Genomic DNA, 20,358 nt, shown 5'->3' on the forward strand with positions numbered 1-20,358 from the left:
CCCCCCCCCCCCCCACCCCCTCTCTCTTGTTCTTCCCGTGCACCTAAATAATATTCACCATGATAAATGATGCCATAACTCCGATATCCACAATCAATCTGGCCTTTAAAGACACATCCATCTTGTGTAATGTTGATGGGGGACTCAGTCAAACGGAGAGACGTGACTGCTTTGCTGACCTGAGAATGGTGGGGGGGACCAACGGCCCCACTGACTGATGCCTGTCAGCTCACATCTGGCTGCAAAAATAAATTAGGCTTATGAAGACAAATGAAAAGGCCTGCCCCACCACCGCGAGAGTGGGAGAGATGGAGGGAGGGAGGGGAACATGAGGAGAAGTGGAGGGGAGAGAGAGAGAAGAGAATTCGTGAAAGGAGGAGTGGCAACCTACTGAGAAAGAGAGAGAATTCCTCCTAAAGGGAAGATGACGTCGTACAGTACCACGTACCAATACAGATTTTTATTCATTTAATCTTGTTCTTTCCATCTTTTATTCATAATTTTCATATCCTGAAGAAAAGAGCTCAACAAAATGACCTGTGAATGAAGTATCTGAACAAACTTATTAGTTCTAACTAATTCGTACTTGGAATGAAGATCCGTACTTGGGACGGATGGGGAGAAGAACGGGGGAATGGCATCAACCATTTTCGTTTTCACACTGTAGCTTAATGTATAATGTAAAAGATTTGCACTCTAAGCAACAGATTCACATTCAAAGCAGAGGATTCATACTCTGAGCATAAGACTGGTAATCGGAGTATGAATCTTTTGCTCTGAGGAAAAGTTTGTTCAGAGCAAAAGATTAATACTATGAGCGAACCAGATTCGACACTGAATCACTGAAATAAGCGACATGGCTCAATGTATCAACAGATTTTTTCCCCAAGCCAAAGATTCACACAGAGCAAAAGACTGGTCATTTGTGTATGAATCTTTTGCTCAGAGCACAAAATTGCCATTCACTCTGAGCACAAATCATTTGCTCAGAGCAGAAGATCTGAACTAAGAATGAGCCAAATTCAACTTCACATCATAAGTACGATTTGCCAAACAACTTTTTTTTTTACTTGCCAACTTCAACACTTTTTTGCTTTATTGATGTTTACATTTAATAAGGATGTTATGTGTCTAATTTGGAACAAAGACTGGTACCTGGCACAAAGATTCATGCTCAGTGCAAAGATTTGTACAAAGACTCATACAAAGATTAATGCTTTGAGCTCAAATAGTTTTCTCCAAGCAGAAGAATCATACTGAGAGAGTGCCAGATTTGACTCAAAGCAGAAGACTGGTGCTCCACGTAGAAATCTTTTCCTCCGAGCATGAATCTTTGCTCAGAGCACAGAGCAGAAGATTTGTACTGAGAGCAAGCTAGAGAACGCCACACAAGAAACATGGCTCAATGTATCAGATTTGTACTCGGAGCAAAAGATTCACACTCAAAGTCGACAACCGGTACTCCGGGTATGAATCTTTTGATCAGAGCATGAATCGTTTCTCAGAGCAGAAGATTCATACTGAGAGTGAGCCAGATTTGACTTCGCTTCACATACATAAGCATCGTGGCTCGATTTGCCAATTGTCATGACTCAAACACTTTGTTGTTAAGATGTTTTGTCTAATTTAGAACAAAGATTGGTACTTGGCACAAAGATTCATGCTTAAAGCAAACGAAAAGTCATACTTCATAAACTTAAACTCACAAACAGGATCTTCTCTTTGACATTCTCTCTCGGTGGGGAATGTAAGATTCCCATGACAGTCACTGCGTCATTAAATGTTTACAGCTCGAGGATCATTGCACACCACATATTCAGAGCTCATTTAAGGGGTCGAAGGTCGGCCGTGCAGCGCTGGAACCCAGAGCTCAGAGGCTGTGGAATTCATCTATTCCCACCCCTCAAGAGTGAGAGACAGAAAGCACATTTTGAGTGATGGGTGAATGTGCCCTGTAGAGTAGTACACAGCGGTGTGAACTATATTTGACCCCTCTCTCTAAGCTGGTGCAAGTAGACTTAAGAATGAAGTTTCCTTAAGATGATGAATGGATTCCAGCAGAGCAACGCTCATGCAATATAGGATATCTTAGATCTTCAACTTCATTGCACCAGATTTAATCACTTCAAATACACACGATTCTGTAATTAATGCAGGAATTACGCGGATGAAGAGTTGCTACTGCAAAACAGCTTTTGAGAAGAATAATACAGTGAAAACTTTGAAAGAGAGAAAGGGGAAAAGAACAGCAAGTTGGTGTGTAGATGACAGAAATATTACAGACCCATTTTTTGGCAACAGGCAAGCAAATAGGTGGGAGGGAATTGTGTGTGTGAGAGAGAAAGAACGAGAGAGATGGATTATATGTGTGTTTGTCTCTGTGTGTGTGTGTGTGTGTGTGTGTGTTGTGGATAAGGGGGAATGAACTCTCCCAGGCTTTGTCATACGAGTTTTCCCAAGCTCTGGCCCCTTTGATAAATGACACATGTCATTCTGTCAGAGTGTGACAGTCCAGCTGGGAGGGCCTCTGATGTATGACCGCACTGCAAAAGGAAATCAGGCTTTTCTGGCATGGACGCAGACCATGCCCTTTATATAAGGTCCCTGCTTTCCTACACGGCTGTTTTTTTCTTCTCCCATTCTTTTCTCCTCATTTTTTTGAATGCGAAAGGAGAGTCTTTTATGAGCAGAGACACGGAACTGAATTTGTAGATTGATTTAAGGTTTGCAGTGGGGGAATAACAAACCCAGGTCAGATGGATTATGGGTAAAAGGCTTTAATTCCACAGCTCTGGGTTTTCTTTTTACCTGATAGGAAACAGACAGACACAATATCACTACTGAGAAACTACCGAACTGTACTTGGAAGAATGATACGCTACGATAAAAACATTAAATGGAAATGTGTCTATTTGAGTCTTTGCAGACAAAAACCAAACATCAGAGGAAGTACTAGAGAAATACTTAAATCAGCCTCATTGTCTTTACAGCTGTGACCTAAATTTAGTGTGAGAAAAGAGGATACTGTGGAAAGGAAGAGAGAGAGAGAGAGAGGGAGTGCAGGAGGGAGGTTTCATTTGGCATTTTGTTAGTTGACAGTTTGCAGGAAAAGCTCAAGGATGGACATAGGCGAGCCACACAAAGATTGTTCGCGCAGACTAACATTTTTGCAAGACCAAAACTGAATTTGACAATTTTCAAGCTTCAGATGTGGGAGGAAATCGGGATTTTAAATGGTTTTAACCACGATAACATTTATTACACTCTTATTGGTAGCTGAACGCATAATCAAATTAGTCAAAATATCCAATAAACGAACACAAGGGGTGGGGCTTATGTAGAACTTTGAATGTTGCATGTTTAAATCCTATTACAAACAACAAACATTCACAAGACGAGCGCTTTACATGTCTTCATCTGCAATCCTGAACTTTATACAGCCAGTGGGTTACAATCAACAGACACCTTAAAAAGACGAAGGAAAAACATCTGACATATTTTAATGACAGGAACAGACAGACACTTTTCAGCTCTTACACCACAATAACAGCTCAAAGGCAATAAATCTGCCACCGGGCTCAAAAAACACCTCGCGCACACACAAGCCGTGAGACTGACACCGGACAAAAAGGCGGTGAGACAAAAAACAGAGCAGCGGCAATGAAGTTGTAGAGAAATCGGCACCTGGACAACAGTTTAGGGAAAAACATACACACAGACACACGCTGTCAAACGGACCCTCCAGGGCGTGGTAGCGCTTTCCTGACTACCTGGGGGTCGTGAACTGTGTATGACCCCGCATTTGATTTGTGACGGGTTAAAAGAAGGAGGGAATGGGAGAGTGGTGGGGCTAAAAGAGAGGAGAGTATCATTAACCAATGAGTGATGGGTTTTAGACTGCTGGCCCCTCCTCCCTGCACTGTCTGTCCCACAACAGTGTCCTAACATTCTGCTTTCAGAGCCGCTATTCATTTAAACATCAAATCACCGCCATTTTGAATGCAAATGGCTGGAAACGTCACACTCAACCTGCAAAGTGGCTCTGGTTCCTCACTGTCTGGCAGTGAATGCCAACTCCTTCAAGGTACAGTGATTTTAAATGGGCATATCAAGGAAAGCTTGAATTTTCCTAGTTTGTATAATGTATGCTATATATAGACAAACTCCAACTAACTTGCAAGTCCACGCAACATCAATTCCAGAAACTAAGAAAACATGGGTCATTCAGAAAATCATCATAGACTTGTCAACCATTGACATATAGTGATGCTGTAATAATTTAGCCCATCCTGATAACTAAAAAGTTAAACATTTGAAAAGAGGTTAGACAATTGCAACAGTTATTTATTCATTTAGTTTTTTGAAAAGTATTTATTTTATTCAGCAAGGGTGCATTAAATTGGTCAGAAGTGACAGCAAAGACATTTATAATGTCATGATAGATTTATTTTTCAAACATGTGCAGCACAACTGTTTTCAACATTGATAATAATAAGAAATGTTTCTTGAGCAGCAAATCAGCATATTAGCATGATTCTGATGGATCATGTGACACTGAAGCTGAAAATTCAGCTTTCCCATCGCAGGAATAAATGGCATTTTAAAATATTACAATAGAAAACAATTATTTTAAATTTGTATTTCACAATAATAAGTGTCAAATTAAAATATCCATAAATCATTATTATATTAAGACTTGGTGAGCATAAGAGAATTCTTTTAAAACATAAAAAAAAAACTTAGACCACAAACTTTTGAACAGTAGTTTAAATCTTAAAAGGTACAGAAGCAAAAACAGGAAATCAAAATTATTAGTATAAACAATTCTTCAGTGCATGTAATATAAATAAAATACGTCTGTAATTGTTGATCAAAAAAACAATAACTAAAACAATGTTCTCAGCTGACACTACCTTTATGTACATAGGTTTATGTTGTCTTTAATTCTCTGGATTTGAGACAGAGTGGAAAATGGTAGTGGAAAACTAATTTACAATTTTTTGGTCCAAGAAAACATGAAAAACAAAGTTTAGGGGGGAAATGCTTAAAAAGCTAAGAAAAACAAAAACAAAAAAACACCTTATATATGCCCCCTATAAATAAAAGTGTTTATTTTACTCCCAGACAAAACTAGGCCTAATAGGAGCTGCTGCAGTTTTCCAGAGCATGCACTTTGTGCAGCAGCTAGATATCTCCCCCCGTGTGCAGTATTGACGGACAATACTTGAAACAGAGGTATATTTACATGAAAGAAACGACACCTCAGTATTTATGACACGTCCTCGCTGAGGCTCGTCACACAGCGGCTGCTCTGACGGCTGTAAGTAGGGCTGGATTGCGCTGCCATAACCAATTTAACATGGAGACGTGCGCTGGTGAAGAAGAGCTACACACACGCATGCAAAAACACACAGACATGTCAACTCTACATTTCAGCAGAACACTGAAACCGCTTGTCTCCTATTGTCGGTCCACAAGAAAAAAAAAATTCCCTGGCACATTCCCTGTTTTTACCAAATATGATTGACACATCGTAATGTTTTGGTTTATAACCAGTTTAGGCCTGAGATACTGAATTTCTGACCTGACATGTCAAGACTTTCAATCTGTACTAAGATCTAGAACCTCTACTGTTGATTTAATTCTTCCCTAGACAGTTTGTCTTGCTTTTATAAAGCCCAGATCTGTTAATGGAAGAGTAAATGTTTGCGTTCCTCGTTTTGAGTCACCTGACTTTTCTTCTTCACAGCACATCTGTTCATCTCAAGTTCCCAAGCTCACAGACTTCAGGGGCCGAGCAGAACAAGTCAATGATCAATGATGCGTCCCTCGGTTAAAGTTCCACCAACCGTACGGCTTTCAGTCAGCTGGACAAGGTTAATAGTTGATCCTCATATGTGTCGCAGCCTTGGCGTGTGTATGCGTGCACACGCTGAAGTCTAACTGGGAAGCATATGGCTTTTTAAAGAAAGCGGTGGCCAGTAGAGAAGAGGGCAAAAACATGAAGGGGAAGATAGGTGGGGGCAGATTTGAAGAGGACACCTCCCGCTGGTTTCTCAGGCTAAGGCTTAGTGCTATGATTGACACTGTCTGGATGAGTCCGTCTCCAAACAAGCTTTAGGCCTCTCAGAACATGTGGCATTTGGCATTTGAATGTGATTGTGTCCAAATCACTATAAATACCTATAAAGTTGAGGCTGGGAGACTAGTCACGACATGTTCTCCTGTCTATTAACAGATATGAGGAGGATTCGAATACAGTTCATGTCCCTCAGGGCTTCTGTGCATGAATGAAATGAAAACCAGACGTTATTTTAGTCGCATTAGTTATTTTAAAACTGATATTAACTCTGCATGTGTTTATCAAAGATCTTGAAATATAAAAGCCAGAGATCCATATTTTAGAAGATGATTTTGAGACGTATATAAATCTAAGATTGGAAAGCATATACAGTGATGATATATAGTGAGAAAGGGAACCGTCCTGCCGGTTGTCCCTCTACAAAAGAAACTGTATCGTTTTACTATATACTTTCGCCAGATGCCTTATCAGCACCATAAAACTGGGGACAAAAAAAGGGAAAAAAATATTACTCATTACTTTCCGGTGTCCTATCAGTTAAATAAAACACTTCTCCATCCAGGGGAAAAAAAATACAGCCAGGATCTACCAGCTATTGTCTGTGTGTGCAGGCAGGCTTTTATCAATGATGCTAATAAAAGCGACCCTCAGCAGGAGATTGGGGTTACACGTAGCTCTTTACCTAGCTTTAAGGGTGATGGACTGCAAATACGGTCCTAAACAGCGCACGAAAAACGAGCAATGAAAGTGTCAGGATACAAACACAGAAAATCGAGGCATTTTGTGCGACCGTTCGAAGACGACTTGTAAAAAAGAGGAGCCGGGTCTTTATGAGAGCGATCCGGAGCAGTGCATTATGGGGCTCAATGCGAGTGTCAACACAAGCTGGAGGCTTATCTTTATCCACTCATTGTGTGTCCAGTGGCTTAGTGCTCATAGAGGAGTATCGTAACGCCTCTGATCAAGAGTGGGGGGAAAGGGATCTCCGTTCTTACATCGCCACATCAGGGGAACTCAGGGATTAGGTTCTCTTTTTAGTTCCGGTAGGGCAAAGGTCGCACTCGAGCAAACACGAATCCCACTCTCAAGCATAAAGAACATAATCCACCACTACGTAAGGGTGAGAGGACGATTTCAGACTTGGGAGTTTGTTGTACTCACCTCGATCTATACGCAAGCTCTGTTTTCACAGGTGACATGATAACCTAGTTACCTCACAGCTTTTACTCACCTCAATATCTTTTCAAAGCCGTATGACTTACTTTCTTCTGTGAAACACAAAAGCTGAAGTTTTGAAGACTGTGCTGGTCAAACTTTTCTATTTAATTACAATAAATTATGACTGAAGCTTACATGTTTTAAAATACATATGCACACACTAATATAAAGTAAGGATTGATAAGATTTTTTTTTTATTTGCAGTAAAACAGTAGTATTACTAAATATTATTACAATTTAAAATAACTATTTTCTGTTTTCATATATTTTAAAATGTGATTTATTCCTGTGATGGCAAAACTGAATTTTCAGCAGCCATTAATCCAGTCTTCAGTGTCACATCATAAATGATTTACTATCACTTCTGATCAATTTAATGCATCAAGTATTAATTTCCTAAAAAATATTAGTATTATATAAATTTTAAGCTTGAAAGCTTCAGTTCTTGTTCTTTGTAACTGTATGGAGACCATTTTCTCGTTTCAGGATCTACAGATGAAGTTTAGAACAACCCAATGAGAGTAAATGATGACAGAATCTTCATTTTTGGGTGAACTAGCTTTTTAAAGGGTTACTCCACCCCAAAATGAAAATTGTCCCATTGATTGCCTAGTAAATTATACTGTCAATGTCCAGAAAAGTATGAAAGATATATCAGAATAGTCCATCTGCCATCAGTGGTTCAACCGTAATGTTATGAAGCGACGAGAATACTTTTTGTATGTGAAGAAAACGTCTCAGGTTACTTATGTAACCATGGTTCCCTGAGTAGGGAACGAGACACTGCGTCCTCTAGGGGTCGCTATGGGGAACGCCTCGTCGTGACCCGTGTCTGAAGCATACATTGAAAAAACACCAACTCGTTGGCCGGCGACAGCCATGACGTCACTACCGGTGCGACTCCAGTATAAATCGGCGCCGGGAGCTACACATCATTCTCTTCTTCGTCTTCATTGACTGTTCTGTTTGAAGCGTGCATTCCGTTGAACACAAACTGCGTACGCTATTCTGTGTCCGCCGCAACACAAGGAACGACATGGGGGTAAGTGATTAATGACAAAAATTTCATTTTGGGGTTGAGTACCCCTTTAACAACCAATAAATCCCAAAATTCAGATCTCGCACCACCACAATTGTTGCAGACCCATCAAGACACCTACAAAGTTCTTGACGACGGCTTTAAAGTTGAGTATTAAATAACCATAACCGCAGGCATGAAAATAAATGTAGCGAAGGTTCAGCGCTCCTTCACACAGACATTACCCAGAAGCCCCCTATCTTGTCAGCCATAACTCTTGGTAACCAGGAGCACCTTCTACAGCAAAGGGCCATTCATTTAGCTGAAACAGACCACGACACCTCACTAATACTCTTGCCTTTTACAAGCCCCTCTCACACACACATACTCAAACCCTATCTGCGTTCATCCAGGTCTGAAATGGGGCTGTATTTCAACCCCCACAGAGGTGTTGTACATGTTTGTGTGTGTGTGGGTGGGTGCATGTGGGGCCTAAGAGGGGCCTGTCTCTGTAATGGTCACAGGTAATGGAAGGCCCAACAGGGCCACTAAGATTGTTCTAGACCTCGGGGCCTCGGAGGAAACATATATCCACCTGGCAACAGGGCAGCATGCTATGAATTCGTGTGTGAGTGTGTGCGCTCACATGTGCGGGCAGATCTAATCAAGGGCTAATAACAGCACAGAAGTCGTCGTTGGCCCTCGTAAATCAATGTGCAAAATAATTGCTAATACACTGGTTATCGATTAGCATTGGGGCCACTCATTTTCGGAGGCTATGGCTACGAACTAACAAAGTGACAAGGGTAAAGTGTTATTTCTCTGCTGCGCAGACAGCTGGGCTGCGCAGAGGACTGAGGCAAGCAGTAATTCTTAATTGACACCTGTCAGGATAATGACTGCAGTCCCAGCTGCTGCGGGAGAATTTCTCCCCATTCCTGTTCATCTGTCAGCTCTAATACCTTTCTGAGCACCACTCCTTTCTTCTATCGCTCGCTCCCTTCTTTTTTATTTTTTCACTTCTTCCTTTTTTTCCCTTACTTTCTGCATTTTTGAACATCACTGCTTTCTCACAAAACCCTCAGTTTCGCAGTCTTGTTCCCGAGGCCCTTTCTTGGAGTTAAATGTGTCATTTTCTGATATAAAAATTACATACCAGTTTCACATGCGGAGCAAATAAGCCATCATAACACTAGGTCTCATTCACCAAGTGTGCATAAAACATTTTGGTTCACCAGTTAACTTTTGGACAAAAACATTTTTTAAATGTACAAAATATCTAGGTGTTTTTGGCAGAAAATTTCTGTGAGAAGTTCTCCTGTGTGTACAAATTTTAAATAATCCATTAAAATGGAATTATTAAAATGCAATTATTAGTGAATGAAACTCAGTACTTTGTTTGTTTGAGCATCCCGAATATCCCAAACAAACGTTGGGAGGCTGGACTCGCTTTTTTCTGACCAATGACAGAAGGGGAGGTGTTTTAAAAACTTGTTTGAAAACAGTCAATATTTTTGCAGTTTTGTTAACTTTACCTTATGAACTTAAACTTTTAAAATTTTACTCAGTGTGTAGTGTGTATGTTTGGGCATTAAAAATATCTAGAAAGTTACAAATCTAAAAAAAAAATCCCTTTTCAAGAACTACAACGAACGGCTCGTTTGGACTAAGCGTTTGTTTTCCGGGCTTTGTGATATCACAAAGCGGCTCATTGGAATATCATTACAAATAATTCCCGCCTACAGAAATTCGAATGGTTGGGGGGTGGGGAGGGGCGAGGTTGTGGTTAGAACGCTTGGTTGAGTGAGTGCATCAGACGAGACGATGAAGAAGAAGAGCTGCTGCAGAGTTAGTGCATCAGAGAAAAGCAAGAAGAGCTGCTGTGCTGTAGCATCAAATTTTTGGCATGTCTAGAACAGCAGTTCTCAATTCCAGTCCTCGCGTACCCCCACTCTGCACATTTTGTATGTTTCTCTTATTGCTTCATACGCTTGTTATATTTGACTGTAAGTGCCCTGCGAAGTGGACATTACCGGATATTCCTCCATGATTCCAGTTTGAAGGGAGCGTATGTGTTCCATACAAAGGGCATTTAAGTGTGCGAGATGTGAATTTAAATTGTATTTATTAGGACCCCTTTAAACAAAACAACATACGACTTTTGTTTACGAAAATAAGGCAAAGGGATCTGCAGACAAACCTACAAAGTGTGCTTTCTCTCTTTCATCTGTCTTTAGCTGGTCTTTTGTGTTCAGACAGGCAGGATATTTTGAGTTGAGAATACAGTGGTTGATGGAAGGAGGAACAGTGAGTCCCAGGACGTGACTTCCCCGAGTTTGAGAGGGCTTCATGGGTGTTTACTTAACATCATCAAAGAGCTTCCTTTCGTTTCATGCTCATCTGTCAAAATGAATGTTGCTAAATATGAATGCATATGAATATCACAATAACTAAGCTATCTATAAAAATACACAACTAATCAGATAATGTCACAAACAGCATCATCCTGTTCACAACGCCACACACTCCTCAGAGCCTACAACACAAACATCAAAGCTCAATCTCCTGCTGGCCCTTTGTAAACATCAGCACAGATCTGTTGGCCGAGCCGTTTGTGTTTTATCTGATGAGGATGTATAAGGCACACCATGAGGAAAACGGCATACTGGGATGAGAAAACTCCGCCGAGCCTCTAACAACATCCCATCCTTCCTGTGAGCCAGGGACAAAAAACAAGGGAAAGCAGCAACAGATGAGTGCAGGGCAGGACAGAGAGAAGGCAGACGTAGGCTCCCCTGGGTACACGTTGACCTCCGTGTACTCCACTAGCTTGGAGACTCCCGTTGTTGGGTCATGACTTGAGCTTTTCTCTCTTTTGTCTTTCTTCCCCCTCCCTCTCATCTTACTGACTCACTGTGGACTAAATTAGCTGAGAAATGAAACATGGGGGATCAAAACAGACAGGATGAGGAGAGAGAGAGAGAGAGAGAGAAAAAACACAGCTGGCCCTTTTGATAGTTTTGAGTTCCCATAATGCTACAGTACCTCTAATACAAACCTCCTCTGGTGACACGCTAACTTTTTGTGGTCCTGTGTGTGCTCGTTTTCAGCATCTATCAGCAGACGCACTAGCTTTTTTCATGCACTAACACACGTCTGGAAGTATTCTTAATTTTAGACTTTACAAAAACTTCCGGAAACCAGATAACTCCCAAATGTGACTAAGCTCATTAAAACCGCAGAGCACTGTTTACCGCAGACTGTGTACCGTCACACTTGGCTCATGCAAAGTCTCAACATATTTTCATTTTGAACCACTCTTCCCATAAAACCTGTCATCGATCTTCATTAATAAAACTCAACCTCCACAATCTCGGACAAGGGGAACGGCAAGCTCAGGACTCAGAATAACTGGACACACTTTGATTTCCTATAGGCCACTGGCTTGATCCCCAAATGCAAATTAAACTATTAGTTGTAAGTGGTGGGTCCCAACATGAATATTGACTAAATGGGTCAATGTCACCTGTTAATGACATGAGAGCTGATGAGTCTACCCTCCAGCGAAGCCAACCCAAGGTGAGCCCAGATGTCATGCTGCATTCGCACATCTTTCGGATAGATTATTTTTTTTTGCTAGCATGAAAACAAGCATTAAAGAAAATGAAACAGATAGAACATGACATCTAAATGTACCCCTAGAGATTTATTTCTATAACTTGTGCCATACATGCAAAACAAATGATGGGCGTCAACTCCTATCTCTTTATACACATACATCCCAAATTGAGAAATGATCATTCAGAATATTTCACATTTCTCACCTGATATGAGAATGAATATGGAGAGGCACCATGCTTTTTTAACAGACTAGAACAAAACCTCCACATCGTTAATACAATATAATAAATCTGTTTAAAAGAATAAAAGGGAATAACCACATACTCTTGCTACAAAAACATATAAATCACATTTGAGCTGTAACAGCCCTGCACATGAAATAATCTGTAAATTCAGCTCTCAAAGCTGACTGATTTGTATGTAACACTGCACTGAAAGACTTAAGCAAAGCGAGCCGCTCAACGGCATTCAAATTCTGACAGTATTTTCAGATTTCGAGAGCGTGGTGGTGCGATTATTGTCGGCAGGAGCACGGTGTGTTGGTACACTCAGAGCTTGAACAGCAGTGCAACCAATGACACAGAACAGTGGTACGTCCATCAGCATGGAGACAGAATGATGGCGTGTTTGCTGAGCGCCGGGCTTGATTGGCTAACACAGGGGCCATTCTGATTGGTTGCCTCAAATGCTTTCTGGGCCCAGCAGTGCGGTTAAGAGCCTGGATTACTGAGGTCATTAGGCAGCATTGCCACGGTGACATGATTAGTCAGGTAGCAAAGTCCATTTGTCACCTGCACCAGAAAATTGAGTTAATTCAGCACTACAGGCTAAAGGGACTGTATAATATCAACTTGATTACATCAAGGCAGCTGCAGACCTGACACTTCGCCGAATTTGTCAGCTTTAATCGTTAGAGCCTGTCACAAATCCATCAGGAGCTCAGATAATTAGGGTTCCTCCCTAATGAAGCCAGCAGAGGAACCTTTACCTTTATGTCGAATAATTAAGAAGCCTCTGGTGCCGAGGACAGAATGCGTTTTAATGACTCCCTGTGCTGGTTCCTCCCTCCTCACGTTTTATTTTCTTTTTCTTTCGAGTGTGTTTGTGTGCGGCTGTTTTTTTTTGTGTGTGAATATTTTCACAAATGTGAATAGAATTCAATTAAGTAAACGTAAAAAGAGTATTATCTAAGAGGTAAAATAATAAAAAGTGAAACTGAAGGAAAATAACAGAAAAAAATATCGCAAACCACCTCATGGCAGTGTTTATGCCCCGGCTAACCAGAGGACAGAGGTCCGTGGAAAGGACGCAAACTGAGCATGTCTCTATCTGCGTAGGAGGTTGTGAAAACACAAAACCAAATGAAACCTGGAGCAGCGGAGAGATGCCGCATTCATCGCCGAGTCCTCCCCTGGCTCCTCTCCTCTCTGCTAGAGCTCAAACTCACAGACACAGTCTGTGCTCTACGTGGGAGGCCCGTGTCTATTTCAGAGAAAAGCAAGCAAATAAATACAAATGACTGCAGCAGCCCAACACAGAGAGGGCCACTCCGATCCCACTGCACCAAAACGACCTGAGCCCACAGCCAACGCATGTAAATCACTCAGAGCAAACAATGGCAATGATAGCAACCAAATCGAGGCAAAGTCATCCGTTAAAAGAGGTGGAGCATAACGGAAGAGTGGAGCGTTGGAACGGAGGTAGAAAGTGCTGTTAGCGCAGAGCACAACATTTAAAAAAATACTAAAGGCAGCTTGAATGATCTGGAAGAAGTTTTAGTAAAAACAAATCACCTTGTCAAGTTAAGCGGTTTTTCTTTTTATTCCCTCAATAAATAATTCCTAACATTTTTATTTTGATGGAGAGGGGAAAGTGTCAGGCTATGGGAAAAACGGAAACAATGTGCCTGCCAACTTTTGAATGACCATTAAAGCAAATGATGAACATGCCTGTCAGAATAGAGAAAATTAAATCAATATTCAGCTGAGGTGGAGGGGGCTGATGGCTTGTTTTTGTGGAGGAGCTGCCAGGTCAGATTACCAGGCGCCATCTCACCTCTGTGAGCTTTCGAACTCCCCATGTCAGTCTCGCCATACAGCCAGGGAGACTAAATAATCCCTTCAAAACACCATTTCCCTCCGCTGAACAGAAAGGTAAATGTAAAATAAAGGAATAATAAATGTTATTTAGTGCAAAGGAATGAAACCTCATTTATGTATCGCACTTGTTAGTCGGCCTCAGTTACAGCAGTGTGTCTGGTATGTCGGCTGTTCCCTCATCAGACAAATATCAGGGCCTAATTCTGCAGATCTGTAACTCTGCTGACGCTTGAAGTTGAAAGAGAGCCTTCATTCGGGAGAGAATGGACCTGTTAGTCACAGAGCTTAAATGAGGAAAAAAAAAACTAAGGAACAAAAAGAGGAAAAAAGAAAGCCAAAAGGACTAAGTAGAACTCCCTTAGTACAATACAACAAAACATTTTAAAAATATATGGCTATTTTATGTTTAATCACCCCAAAAGGAATCCAACAGCGTTCATCACAAATCAGAGGTTCACTCTCTTGCTCTTCATGGAAGATTAATTAAAAACTGAAACCAGCTCTCTCTTGTAACATCAAAGAGCACAGGTACATTTCGCATGAATAAATTGAGTTGAGAGGAAAACAGATCTTAGTACAGAGGCCTTGCTCAGTGACATCTACACTCTTAAAAATAAAGGTGCTTCACGATGCAATAGAAGAACCTTTTTATCTAAATGGTTCCATAAAGAACCTTTAACATCTTTGTGGCGAAAGAAGGTTCTTCAGATTACAAAAAGGTAAGAAAGAGATGGTACTTAAAAGAACCTTTGACTGAATTGTTCTTTGTGGAACTAAAAATGGTTCTTCTATGGCATCGCTTGAAGAACCTTTTGAAGCACCTTTATTTTTAAGAGTGCATCAGGGAAGAGATGTTCTCTCTGCTACATTTTGTGCTCTCGACACGCCCCAGCAATCCCTTATCCCCCTTTTCTCTCCCTCCATTTGAATGACGAAAAAAAGGAGTGTATAACCCTGCCGACAACTTCTTTCCTTTCTCTATTTTCCCGCACGACGGGGGCAAAAGTTCTCTTAACAGTGGCTGCGGCCGCACGGCGCATGCGTGTTTCCATGGTGAATGATTTACTGATGTTTATCAGGAATGAATAGATCAAAGGCGGCCACATGACAGACGATCAATCAAGCATCAAATCAAGGATGGCAATCCGCATCTAAATAGACGAACTGGAGCACTTTGAAACTACATTTTCACTCGACTATATAGGCCACGGTGGAAGTTTTAATTTGGCACAACTTCAAAAAAAAAGTTACTCACGCGTTCTTTTTTTACGAGCAAATCGAATGCATTCTGAGGGAAATTACATTCTTTGAAAGTTAAAAGAGAAATAAAATATTTTTAATTAATATTTGGATTAAGCATTTCAAACAACACAATAATTAAGTGCAAGTAATTGTAAGTGTTCAGTTTTTTTCCTCCCTATGCACTATGTTTATTAGTAAACAAACCATGCATGCACCGCTTACCTGAAGATCGCCTCGGCGCTTGCTGCTTTCTCCGCGGCATGCTGTCGTCCTACCCTCCACTTGACTTCTCATACAGAATCAAAATGCCAGTGACGGAGAAAAAGAATTAATAATAAAAAAAATGTCATAAAGCATGTATTAACACGCTCCTCTTCTCTTCAGTCAGCTTTTTTATTCCTCCTCTTAAAGTCACTTTGAGCCGATGCAGAGTCTAAGAGGGGTCAATAGGTCTTGAGAGGTTGTAGATGTTTTTACAGACTAAAAACGTCTGTAAATTAAAAAAAAAAAAAAGTAGGTGTATCTGGCCGACACGTTTAATAATTATAAGTCATAGCATGATGGCCAAGAGCTCAGATACATCTCCCCGTCCATGTCTAACGGTGCAGAAACACTCAGGGGGGAAAACCCCGCTTCCTTAGGTTCTCCTTAGATTACGGCAATAGTTTGTAGCAAAACGGAAGAAACTTCCAGTTATGGAGAGCCCGTCCAACAGTATTTCCGTCCTCTCGTTCGGTGAAAAGCCTAAAAACGGGACAAAACCAAAGAAAGAGACAGGCAGACAGGAGACAGTTAATGTCAGTCACAAATGGGGCTCGAGCTCAGTGCGCATTTTCAACGGACTAAATTCCCCACGCGCGCAGTGGAGTCTCTGCTCGTGCTCCTCCCGAGATTCACCAAACACACTGTCCGTCCATACTCAGGCAAACATGTGGACAGTTGATTCGGGCGAGCGTGATGCGTTTACTACAGAGCGATATATAAACAAAAAAAAACACACACACACACACTCGCAACGAACGTGAACTAATTACTCTTTAAAAAAAAAACTCCAGGGAGCGAAGCGGTGTTCTCGGTCTCGCGGCTCTTCGCTGGAATATGTATCGCGCGGTCAGGATGCGTGAGCGGTTCAGACAGTCTCAACTGATAGACAGACACATCGAGTTGCCTTTCCTGCCTCTCTCTCTTTACTCCACCCCTCCGGAGCGTCACTCTGACAGTGAAAACCCACCTGTCAATCTTTTGAATGGTTCTGTTTTCTCCCTCCCCACAAAACCAGGAGCGTCTGAAAGACGACGAACTGCCTTTTTGGAGAAGACATCACGTGTCTGGATGTTGTTCATTCACACGAATATACTCAGTATGCGGTTTTATTAAATAAAACAACAACAGTGGGATTAAAAATGAGCTATGGTACTGTTCTTGTAGTTAATGCAGTGTTCTCGTCGTCATCGTGAAAATAAAATAAGTTTGACGTCACGCGCAAACATTCAAACGCATAAAGGAGGGAGAGTCCGCTGTAAACATTTCATTTTATTTCCATGCATATAACAACATTTCTTTAATCCTTTCACTGTCTTTTTTCCCTTTTTGTTTATGTCTCGCGCACGTTTGCCGGGGCGAACACCACTGCGAACTATCCACGCGTTCAAACGCTAAAAGGAAATGATTTGCGACCTTTTTTCCATCGCCGAAAAAAAGACAGTTGGAAGTTACAGATTGATTCGTTACACCTTACTAGGAAGTGAACACTTTGCACGGGAAGGGGAGGGACTCCTGGAACAAGTTGAGTATGACCGTAACAAGCCCCTCTACAACGCTTACACATTACTTATTCATCAATTGCAAAACATCCACAAATTAAATAACGAGTCCACGGCGTTAGACATTTCGGATCCTATTAGGTTAAGACCCGTAATAAATCCACCGCATATCTGCTCTTCAGCAGCTGCTTTGTTGACACCGGCGAACCTGGCTGGCACCTCCCAAAATCACACTTAAATCTCAACTTTGTTTTTGTCTTTATACCAGCGTTGACGCAATGTCCACTCTTTCTGTAAGTTGGCGAGTGGGTGGGTGCGTTTTTTTTAAAGTCGCTCGGAAGGGGAACGCGAGAAATCCGAGTGATTGTTTGAGGTGGCCTCGGCTCGCTCCGGTCGCCTGATGTTTCTAACGGATTTTAAGGTTCTTCGTCGCGCGGGGATTCTGCTGCGATTTCAGAGGATCATTCAGCGAGAGCTTCGCCTTGCATATCGCATCCCGGTGAGTGTACACATTTGTTAGTATAGTGTAAACGTACGAACAAGCCAGGCTAGGATATTACACACCACCATCACCACCGCCGCCAAAAAGCGTTGATATTTCTGCACGCGACGTTTAAATCATGTCCTTACCTTTGACGGTGCTGCGCATCCTTGAGCTATTGCCAGTTGCGATCCAACTGATCATTTATGCTGTACGCCTGTCGGTAGGGGCTAATAATGTGGAAATATGTCCAAGTTCCGCCCCAACATCTGTCCATCTATCCATCCTCGCGACTACCTCGATCAGCCTGTCGCTGTTGATGGCTCTTACGTCACCAATCTCCCATCAGAAAGTCATCGGGCTCCAAGAAGCCGAGGTTTCTCCCGCTGTAGGGCAGGAGTATCGCTGGGTTCAAATGCTACCGTTTCCCGAGATTATCGCGTGTTAAACAGCAGATCTCTCTCGGTCGCGGTGCAAGACAACGGCACAATGATAAGTAGCTTGTCATTTTCAAATAAACGTGCGATTTCGGTGTATTTTCTAACAATCCAATTCTTTTCAACTTTTGTTAGATTGAATTTTTATAACACTGATATTAATAATGAATAGTATATTTATTGTTCTTATTATTATTGCCGTGAAAAAAAAAATCACATTTAAAAACATTCGAGAAAGAAGCTCTTCTCTGTTCTTCCACTTTTCTTAAACCGTTGCTCACTGTGCAGCTGTCCCATTGAATTTCATTTGCATTCTCCAGAAATGAATGCTTTGTGGTGTTTTTTTTTCTTTCGTGTTATTCATATCATTGCGCATTATTAAGTCTATCCTAACAGACTTTAAAGTCAGTGACTTTTTTTCTGTTTTTGCTTGGAGCAGTGTCTTCGAGAAATATTTTTTGGTATTTAGCAGATGAAGTTCCTTTCAAGGTGTTAGTGTGCACTTAAAAGGCATTTCATGTTGTATATAACAGTGCCTGTGTGAAACATGTATTAAGCAACAACGATATGAATTTACAAAATAAACCCCAAAATAATTACATATTAAATATATATCTTGTTCATTTGTAACAATAATCTGACTGTAACATTAACACTGTAATGTAAAGTGTAAACAAAAAACAGGCATTAAAAAAAATCCATGCTGGGTTTCTTATCGTTCACCAAATCCAGACAGAGTGTCTTGGCATAGTGAATTATCCACAGCTGTGCTCATTGTATGCTGATGAACTGCTACAAGCCTGTAGAAATAATTTTAGATTAATAGATATACAAATAGTTACAGTATTTTTATTGATGTGTTAGAGAATTGTAATGGTCACATCTTTTTCTACCACCTAATGAAAAATGCGTAAAACAAACCGTTATTTATGCACTTTGTATTTTATTAATATGTGCCAGCACAAATCAGTGGCAATGCAAATTTTGGTAGTGAGCATTAGTTAGTGTTGACAGTTCGGTGTATGCTTGTGTGTGTGTGTGTGTTTTGGGAATGGTTATCCATATATAATATATAAATGTTTGTGTGTACCTATCATTTTATTCAGTGTAGTACATCTTATTATTTTGTAAAAGGCCATGCTTGAAGGTAAGCCATGCAAGCACAAGCATAAACCTCAAGATGCAATGCCAACACACTTTGAAAGGTTCTTGTAGAGCCTGAACTGTGCCATTTTCAGCTCTACAGTCCTAGTTAAATCTCTAATAGGAGAAATGTTCATGTTTGTCTTTCCTGCATAAGTTCTGTAGTTTCTTATTAAATTAATGACTCGAGATGATTGAAAAAATGAGAGCATTTAATCATCAGTGAATTGTCCTTCAATGTAAGTCCTCACCCACAACATGCATTTATAAGTAATACATATTTACATTTTTAATTTATCAATTTAATGTATTTTAAGAGAGCAGCATCACACTGAGGGATTATATACTTTATGGCTTTTATTGCGTTATATGATGTTTTAAACTGATTCTCTATCACTGTTTTTATGTGTGGATACTTTATAATGACTGACAGCAAATGGATTTGGTTCATCTCCCTTATGCTATGAAAAATAACCTCAGATTTATACGCTTTCCGTCTGATCGGCTATTTACTGCAGATGTTAAGATGACCCTATTTGCATTAAAATGCCAGAACATGCTATAATGCACATTATATGTTGTAGAAATTCTTCATGTTTTAATATTACTTAAAGGATCGCAGACGGATGTTACAAGACTGGAACTAAAAAAGCGAGGGAGATTTGAGGTGATAGTCTTTGAAGTAGTTTTTTTTATATGTAGCATGTCATATCACATCAGCAAATTATGATCCAAATTGCTCGCACGCTACACGAGGCGGAATGCCGTCATACGTGTTCACAGAAATGTATGGTGAGATCTGAAGGTTTATATACAATAACATAGCATGCTGTCTCTGCAGTATTTTTAAATAGAGAAACTCTATAGCCTGTCAATGATAATGTTTTTGACAAAAAAGGTGTTTTTATATATATATATATATATATATGCATGCATGTCAATGGTGATGTAAACAGTCTATGGAGCCAAATAAAAGCACATTTACAAGAATGGATAACAATTTCCAAAAAAAATTCTAACATAAAAAACTAACACATCTTATGCAAATATGTGTATGTCAAGTAATGTTTTGTTTTTTAATAATTATGTTTTTCACAAAAAATCAGCAGACAAGATAAATACCAATTACAAGATACTGCATTTTTCAGCAACATATCTCCCCCGTGGGGTTACAGAAATAGCTTTGTGACTCTTGTGAAAAAGTATTCTAACATTGCATTTGACTCCGATGTATTGATTATGCTTCCAAAATGT

The 20,358-nt window shown here is 40.6% G+C and overlaps 1 protein-coding gene across 2 annotated transcripts in view; it reads right to left on the reverse strand.

Annotated features, from left to right (window-relative positions):
• LOC107593600 (teashirt homolog 1-like) overlaps positions 1–18,059 on the reverse strand; it is a 37,248-nt gene extending 19,189 nt beyond the window's left edge. The window contains exons 1-2 of one of the 2 annotated variants that reach the window (XM_016283380.1): positions 17,674–18,059; positions 15,503–16,024 (exon numbers count right to left, since the gene is read on the reverse strand). In XM_016283380.1, the coding sequence (XP_016138866.1) occupies positions 15,503–15,542 (40 nt within the window). In that variant the 5' untranslated portion in view covers positions 15,543–16,024; positions 17,674–18,059. Of the gene's footprint in view, positions 1–15,502; positions 16,681–17,673 lie in introns of those variants that run through there. The other variant, XM_016283379.1, reaches the window with a different exon arrangement.
• Between the last annotated feature and the right edge of the window lie 2,299 nt (positions 18,060–20,358).

Source organism: Sinocyclocheilus grahami, unplaced genomic scaffold (assembly GCF_001515645.1).
Source record: "Sinocyclocheilus grahami isolate Dianchi unplaced genomic scaffold, SAMN03320097.WGS_v1.1 scaffold174.1, whole genome shotgun sequence".
Taxonomy (NCBI): domain Eukaryota; kingdom Metazoa; phylum Chordata; class Actinopteri; order Cypriniformes; family Cyprinidae; genus Sinocyclocheilus; species Sinocyclocheilus grahami.